This window comes from Etheostoma cragini, chromosome 19, assembly GCF_013103735.1.
Source record: "Etheostoma cragini isolate CJK2018 chromosome 19, CSU_Ecrag_1.0, whole genome shotgun sequence".
In the NCBI taxonomy this organism is placed as follows: Eukaryota; Metazoa; Chordata; class Actinopteri; order Perciformes; family Percidae; genus Etheostoma; species Etheostoma cragini.
In genome coordinates this window covers 10891694-10900896 of record NC_048425.1, presented here as the reverse complement: position 1 = coordinate 10900896, position 9203 = coordinate 10891694, and the positions used below count along the sequence as shown (strand labels likewise).

The window sequence follows — 9203 nt, the reverse complement described above, 5'->3', positions numbered from 1 at the left end:
TATATATATATATATATGCTTCCAGCAAAACAGAGCAAAAGCAGAAACTGCTAAAAATCCTGCTGAAAATTATACAACATAACCATATTCTCGTACAACCTCTAAATACAATTATGAACCCAAAAATAAGCATAATATGAGCACTTTAATATTAGTGAAGCATAAAATAACCTATGAAGCTCCCCCATGACACAGCGAGCAGCGGTAGTGCCTGATTAGGCCAGTCCCCCTATCAAACAGGTCTTGCTCTTAGTGTGGAACCTCCAAACTGGTGAGCTCAAGAGAAATAATGGTTAGAAGAACGAAACAGACAGATCAAAAATAACTACATGTACGCTTCAGAAAGATGCCTTGTACTGTCAACTAAACAAAGTATGTGTGTGAAACAAAAGCAGAGCCTGTAAATTATTTGTAATTAATAAATGTTTGAAAGAAACAAAAGCATGTATCTATAATGTGCAAAAGCATGTATGTATAATGCTTCTGGGAAGTGATATGACCCAATCTTTAAGAAACATAAGCCAAAGAAAAATAAATGTAAGTGCAAGAGGATTCCACTTTTTAAGATGGCTGTGTGGTCATGGCTGTGTCCATCACAGCAATGAATAAAAATCGCAACACAAATCCAATTGGCATTAGCATTACAATCGGGAGAAAATGATATGGTCCCAGTCCTAATACGTTGTATTTTTTCCCCATAACAGGAGAGAAGATGGGTCTGTCGATCAACGTGTTGCTCACCCTGACTGTGTTCTTGCTGCTGCTGGCGGATAAGATCCCAGAGACTTCACTCGGTGTCCCCATCATTGTCAACTACATCATGTTCACCATGATCCTGGTCACGTTTTCTGTTATCCTTGGTGTGGTCGTCCTGAACCTGCACCACCGCTCACCCAACACCCACACCATGCCCATGTGGGTCCGTAAGGTGAGCTCCCTGATTTAGTTGCACCCCTTCTTTACCATAAAGAGGCCATGAATTAGTCTTCATAGTGTACAGTATGCCTACTATACAATGTCAAATGTAAGAACTTTATTCATCTAACTTTATATACTCAACAACAGAACTAACTGGTCAATAATAGAAATAACACAATCATGTTAATCCAACTAATCACAGTGCCGCTTATAAGTATAGGAAGCCATGCTTAAATTGACTAAAAAGAGGAATAAAACAATATTTTGGAAATTCATCTTATTGCCTTATTTAAAAAATGAGAAAATCCAACCTTGAAGGACACCAATTATTTTTTTGAATAAATAATGTATCTTGAATAAATAAATCTTCATCCTTAAAACACAGGGGGCATGAGTATAGACACCCCTATGTTAAGTACACTTAGATGCAGATTTTTTTTTTTCAAAGGCCAGTTATTTCATCCATCCATCCATCTTCGACCGCTCATCCGGAATCGGGTCACGGGGGCAGCAGCCCCAGTAAGGGACCCCAAACTTCCCTTTCCCGAGCCACATCAACCAGCCTCCAACCTAGGGAGGCGCCCAAAAGGCATCCTCACCAGATGCCCGAACCACCTCAACTGGCCCCTCAACACGGTTCTCCACAGTCTTGTATGACATGCTTTAAAGCAATACTTGAGTAAAAGTACAAGTATCTTACCAAAGAAGGAATATAATAATAATAGAATAAAACTTTACCAATACAATACCAATTACAGGCTAAGTTCTGTCACCCTTTCAGGGAACACCCACCTCTGAAAGGCTTAAACACCGGTGATTTGCATTGGTTTAATGGAACTACACTGCTTGGTACTGGATTGATGGGAAAAGAGAGCATTAAAGGTTCTGCTACTTTTCACTGCTACTATCAGTGTCATGAAATGTGGAAGTGAAAGATTTATGCACAGAACCGCAGTAGTGGGAAGTGTAAAGACGTTCAGGGACCCTGTTCTTGACTCCAGAACTTCTTGTAATGCAGTGCAAAATGCAAAACAGCTAAGAACAAACAAGCAGTAAGAGATACGATATGATACAATTTTACACTGTAATTACTTTTGCCTTCCTGATTAGCTCCACAATCCAGACCCAAATCTGAAAGAATGGTCTGGCACTGAGTAATGAAAATGGCCCAACTTGAGGGGCGGCACCAAGCGTGCATTTGAACATCTCACTGCACGCAATTAAATAACACTACAACCAATCACAATAACACACAGGGTGACGTATCCAGAGCCACATACGCTTAGCTACAAGCGGAGCTAACTGGTAGATTGAACTGTCGTCATCTGTTTGGCTCACCTCTGGCCCGCCTATATCAGATACACCGATGTGATTGGTGCAGCTCGGCCACAGGGTATATAGTTAATGAGCAGCATTACTCGATGCCAGAGTAACTCGCTGAGCAAATTGTGCTCTCGCAAGAACTCTGTATTTCCAGGGTAAGCTCCACTCATGAAAAGAAAAGCATACACCGAGTTAAACAATTACACAACAAGCACAACGATTAAGGGCCCTATTTTAACAATCGCAAGTATCAAACGCCGAACGCATGTTCCTTTTTTGGCGCTGTTATTATACCGCCGGGATAAATGACTCTTTAAAATGGGTTGGTCTGAAGTAGCTACACTACTCATTGGTGTGGTTTGGGCGTAACGTGCAAAAAAAACAGAGCGATACTTCACATTCCCTTTAATAGCAGGCGTGCTTCTGCCATGACTGATTGCTGTAATAATGGTGGATTTCTTAGGCGCTCGCTCTCAATACATCCATGGAACGGTTCACAGTCGAGGAGACCGACGTTTGCTATTGACCATTTTTTTTGACAAAATGGAAATAAAGATATTTCACAAAAACATACTTTCCGATGTCTTGGGCTCACTCTCACTGAATCACGGGGTTATGAATGCATTGGGACCGAGATTACTTCACTATTAACAATGTTCTGTCTCTCCTCTCCCGTGCCGCTAAGGCAGCTGCTGGGGCATTTGGGTTAATTGGCATCGGCACATGCAGTTTAACATCACAGCTCTTTAAGTCCTCTAATAGTTTCTCGTTTATGTCATCAACACATCCATAATTCATGGAAATGTGTAAAACAAGGTCATATTTTTCCTTATAGTTATGTGTGGTTTGCATAAGTGGGAACTGCTTGTTCCGTGAGATGAGAGAAGCAAAGTGTGTACGCGGTGTGCACATTCTACATTACCGCCAAGCACGCGCCTTTTAAAATAGCATCTGAATAACGCACCAGGGACTTTAGACTTGGTATTTCCTGGTCTGGTGCGGAATTGTTTTCTGAACCTGCAAAATAACACTAGGAACTTTTGCACCGGAACACCCCTCCTCTTTTTGCTGAACTGCCCCGGATTGCAAGTTAATTCCCAAATTTACCAACGTGATTCTGTGGAGGGAAAAATCCGCTGTGCGTCAGGTGCAAAATAGGAATGATACATGCGTCGGTGTGCAAAGTCAATTCAATAGGTGCAGGATAGGGCCATATAGCTGTAACAGTTCTTAGTTTTGCGCTACAATTAATTGTCTCAGGAATAATTGCAATTAACAATATAATTGTCTCTTTCAGTCAAATTTATTTGTAACTTTTTCTCACAAATTAACATTTTGAATGAATTCCAGGCTACATCTTTTGGCTAAATCACTGTTACAAGTACCAGCTAATGTAGTAACGCAGGTATCTAAGTAAACCACGTCTTTTCTTTCTTTTTTTTTAAACCAAAAATATTTAATTGTTCAAAATTGAAAATCAAAACTTTTGTTCAACTTTTTCTTATGTTTTTGTCACTTTTTTCAACGCTAACTTATTTACTTCATTTTTACAGTTATTCGGGGAATTTATGCATGCAAATTATACTTAATGTTTGATTTAGAAAAGTAGAAATAAGGTATTATTTTGACTAAAATTAAAGGAATGGATTTTGATGGATAATCACAGACTGGAATATGTCAACTTTTACTCAATACTATTTCATAACCACTTTAATTTGTTTTTCAAATGCTATACAATTGAATTAGACACCCCAAAATTAATGAATGTAGAGATTTGGACTTGCAAAAGAGCTTTGTGTGGAATCAATCATGTTATTTTGGGTAGTTAAAAAGAACATTGACATAGGAAAACAGGTCAGTTTGACCCAAAGACAACATGAGGGTTAAATGAACATAAAATTGACAATAGATTATTTGTCCTCATCAATCAAAACAAAGCATTGATCATTAACAAAAAACATATTAAATTAAGAGTTTAAATAACTGGAAAGACCGCCCAAACTGGTAACTCCACACTGAGTCAGTGTTATGGACGGAAGGGCAGAGCACTTTTGAATATCTTTTCCACTCTATGTTTCTAGCTTGTAATCGCACAGTTCTTTTTACTTTGTTTAATATAAATAAGTTGTAAGAGATTCAGACTTAGGGTTATGTTATAGCCCTGCTTGTCTTTAATGTTTTAATGAAATATCTGTATTGACTGCATGATCATATCACCGTATTATTTACTGCCATGCAAGCTTGGCGAGCTGCAGGAGCCACGCAGTGAGTAACACTGCCTTGGACCTTAGCTAATGTTAGCAATTTATTGCGGTTAAACAAAGAATCCACGATTACGTACGTTTGCGATTAGACAATTTTGTAATAATTGTTACAGGCCTAACAAAGATGAAGACACATCAACAGGCATGCCAAAGAAACATGTTTCATAGATAGATACAGATACTGTAGCATGTACGCAAATGTATACTGTTAGCAGTATGGCAGTTTGTGTAATGTCTGTGATGAAGCATTAAATCCAAATGATCTTGTTTTAAGTGAAAGTAAATAATCACTGATTATGACATTTATCCATACTACTAATGCATTAATTATGATCTGTTAAATTATAGAAACATTGACTTTTCTTCTCTTAGCATCCTTTTATTGCACTGTATTATGCTTTAACGGCACCACTTCCAAGCTGGGCATGTAGCCCTGCCAATTTTCAAACTAATCTTCACATTGGCACAAATGTCACAAAGCAGCAAAAAAGTCTTTACATTTTGAAAAAACATTTGAGTCTCAATAATTTTCAAAGGCTGCTGTGATATTTGTCATACCACATGCTTTACAGAGGAAACAGCAGGAAATCTAGTGTCAGGAAATATGTCTCCAGCTGTAGAATCAGTGTAAAGGACAAATACAAGTGAGCGCCCTTGTTTTGTAATTGTTTGTACATTGGTGCGTTTAGATTTTCATACAAGAAAAGTACTTATAAGCACGGTTGTCTAAACCGCTAGCCCTCAAGTAATAGACTTGACGCACATGTGCAATAAAGGTGCCTATAGAGGGGTTGTAGGCCCTGTTGAAAAATACTTTTAACTATGCCAGATGGTGCTTGTGTATCTTTATTGTATGTGTCTAAAACAACAGAAAAGTGTACATCATCATCTCTGCTGCTATTTCATCCTTCTCCATCATAACGGGTGTTATGTTGTTTTCTTTCTCCAGTCACAAATGGCGTTTTTCTGTTACGTGGTACCTGCTCGGCTCGACTGTGGTGCCCTGTCTTCCTTTTTTTCATTGCAGATTTAGTACCGCGTCATGCGTCAGGCAAGCGTGGCTGGTCGTCATAGCGACACCACACACAGAACGTTGAAGGTGTGTTGATTTTGATTCTCGGCATGTGGCTGTTTACCACAGCCAGAAGACAAATTTAGTTTTAAAAGAAGGTAGAGGCAGCGAAAAAAAACACGGCTGGCTAAACTATTTAAAAACGGCGGGTTTGTTCCGGTCACGCCCGTCTGTCGCTAACAATGATGACGCAGTGATTAATGACGGTTCTCTCCGACCAATCAGTAGTCTGCAGGTTTTCATGTCACCTTTTGGTATCGCCTCCGCTTGCTTGGAAACCGCCACAAGTATAAGAGTGTAGCCATACTAGCGTCCTTTAACACACACACACACACTGTTGTTTTTGCAGTATGCTGGGAAACAGGAAGATAAAAAGCTCACATGAGAACATGGACATATGTGATGAACGAAGGCTAGGTCACCCTTTTGTCTTTGAAACTGCAGTAACATGCAGTGAGTCAAGCTGCTTCGGCTCTCGCTACATTCTCCACTGTAGCTACAGTATGGTCCCTGCCAGGGGCTGAGGATTAACATCATCTGTCAGTACAGGCAAGCCAAGAGTTACTTCAGAAGAAGGATATCCAAGCACTTTGAGGTGCAAATAAAAGAGCCTTTAACAGGGGCAAACAGCACTTATAGTGATCAGGACTAACATTTGGCCCACGTTTCGCTGTTACATCACGTCAAATTCCTTTGCTATTTTTTTAAAGGAGAGCTCCAGGTCTGACAGCCAAGGGTTTAACAGACATGTATCTCTATTTTAATTACACACATCTGGGAGCTGCCCACTACAACTATCAGTCTTTACTTAAGAGCTCCACTGGAGTGTCCAGAGTTTATGTTCTTTGCTTAAGGGCACCTTGGTGGTAGACGTTGAGGAATTGGAAACCATTACACGTTTGGGTTCCCTACCCGCATCATTCAGCTTCAACTGTTCTCAAAGGTTATCTCACCGCTAAATTCAACATTTTGGCTCATTTCTCAACCTTAATAGGCAAACACGGCAAGTACATTTTAGCTGTCCCATCAATCACGAAACAGGAATCCAAACAAAGGATTTTGTATTACCAGGAAAGGTGGCGGATTTTGGAGGAATGGGCGAGCCAAGAAGCTAGTGACTAAAAGTGGAACGTTTAGTTAAATAACTTGTTCCCATTGTGTGTAAGTCAAAAAAAAAATTTGCACCAAATTTTTTTTTCCATTGGTAATTATAAGTTTTAAACTCACTCAGTGGAAGTGAAGCGCTAAGCGGTTGATGTACTGGAAGTTATTAAGGTAACGCTCCTGCTTTTCATCTTCCCTTTTCACCTAGATCTTCATCCACATGTTGCCCCCTTACCTGGGCATGATGCGGCCAAAAGTAGAGACGCCCCTCTCCCTGGAGACCATTCCCCGCAGAGAGAAAAAGATCGTCACCATCAGCAAGGTGGCCGACGAATACTTCATCCGCAAGCCCGACTCCTCCATCCTGTTCCCCAAGCCCAACAGGTGAGACAAGCACCCACTCTGGGGACCAGGGACACATGGGTGTATGGTTGATAGGGCTGGGACCATATGCTTTTGTCCCGATTCGATTCTTTCACAACACATGGGTGTCAGGGCGGTTTGTGTTGCTATTTTCATTTATCGCGATTCTACAAGTATTGAGTATTTGTGATTTTCTTTTCCTTCTTTAACAAAAAACTAAGTTGAATAAGACACTTCTAGAGACAATACATCATTAGACATTTTTAAAAGCTTGTTTACTCTAAAGAATTCACAACACAAGTCAGTCAGGCTGACATTTAGTTAACTCCTAAAGAAACACATAAAATGTTCTGCCATCGCTGTTTTGCTGGAAATGGATATGATGTATTGGCCATCAGCGGTACAGTATAAACAGAAAATATTTAGGTGAATCATGGGGGGGGGGGGGGGGGGATGAATTAGAAAAATATTGATTCTGGGGAAAATAATCAATGCAAAAAAAATTCATGATGGTTTGGTCTGCAAGCTTTCTCTTTTTGTGAAAGAGTAATTTCAGATGCACTTCGCAACCTCAGCATATGGAAAACACTACACATCAACCTGTAATACATAATCCATATCTTACTCTCTTTAACGTGCAGTAGAAGTGATTAAAAAGTAATTGAGAGTAAACTGAAAGTAAACTGAAATTCAATAGTAATATATATTTCCCTGTGTGTAGTGTTCATGGAGTATCAGGTTAAAGTCTGGTTAAAGTTCCTGCAGCTTGCATTTGTCTTATGAAATTCCACTCTCATTCTACGTTAAACATCACCAGGCTTAGCAGTTACATAAAAATACGGAGAGAAAGGATGCTGAATTAGGCCGGCTACACAGTGGATCGTTGTACGATGTCAGCTGCGTGGCAATTCCGTTTTTATTTTGGCTCCCATGTTAACAGGTTAGAGCCTACTACACACTACTCGCACACTAGAAACAGAACCAACGCCTATCTTTCACTTGACACGCAAGAGTGTTGGAAGCCTTTCCAAGGTAAGGCAGCTTTATTTGTATAGCACATGCTTTACATAAAACATTGAAGAGCAGTTAAAAAATGATTGAGAAAGTAAAAACAGATAAAATAAAAGAATAAAAGTTACAGTGGCTTATAAGAAATTATAAAACATTAAAGCAGTTAAACAGTTAAACAAAACTAAGAATGTAAAATCAGATAAGATTGTCATCATTTTTACAATGCAACTTCAGTATAGGAAATTAAAAGTTATTTAAAGAAAGACAACCTCTAAACGCCACACTTGCACAACATAGCCAGTTTGTAGCCGACCTTATACACGTTTTTTCTTCCTACCCGTGCGTCAGCTGTCTCGATTTAGAAATCAAGATGGCACTGAGGCGCTTTAGGCTGCCATATAAAGTTATCCTCCTTTTTGGAGAACTGGTTTTTAGAATTCAAAGTCAGCTCATTGCTTTCTGACCTTTGGTGTAGACTGTGGGAGGTGTTTGCTTCAGGACAGTGGTGCATTTAGATTAAAATTGTGCAGTATTATGAAAGAAAAGTACTGAGGAGCTGGCTTTAAAAATGTTTATAAACCGCAAGTCCTCCAGCCCAAATGGCCACATAGGTCGTTGGTTCCTTCACTCTTACTGTATATGACCCACAGGCGCATTTTATGAATTAGGTAAGGTCTGGTGGCAGGAGATCAACACTTCTTAAACGTAAACTCAACCCTCGCAGTTTGAAACGTGTGGTTAACTTCACAGTTTGGTTAGGTTTTGGAAAAGATCATGGTTTGACTAAAATAAGTCTTTGTGCATAACCATTACATAAGTAATATGAATGTGAATACCTGTATTGTCATTGTGCTTCAGTGTTTGCGTAAGTATGTGTTATGCGTACAGTACGTAACTCTACTGACAAGTTAAAATAAGTCAACTTTGGTTGGATTTTATAGTTGGGACTATTGTAGTGTTTCATTGCTAGGAATTTGAATTGTTGTTGTTGTAGTGTTGTCTTCATGTTGGGGCTTTTGTTGTCAAACTCAGGTTTTTACGTTGTGGTTTTTGTTGTTGTTGTAGTGAGAGAGATTTACAGTGGGTACGGAAAGTATTCAGACCCCTTTAAATTTTTCACTCTTTGTTTCATTGCAGCCTTTTTCCAA

The 9203-nt window shown here is 39.4% G+C and overlaps 1 protein-coding gene across 1 annotated transcript in view; it reads left to right on the top strand.

Annotated features, from left to right (window-relative positions):
* chrnb1 (cholinergic receptor, nicotinic, beta 1 (muscle)) overlaps positions 1-9203 on the top strand; it is a 28842-nt gene that overhangs the window by 13339 nt on the left and 6300 nt on the right. The window contains exons 8-9 of the mRNA XM_034856792.1: positions 705-928; positions 6890-7065. Coding sequence (XP_034712683.1) covers positions 705-928; positions 6890-7065 — 400 coding nt within the window. The remainder of the gene's footprint in view (positions 1-704; positions 929-6889; positions 7066-9203) is intronic.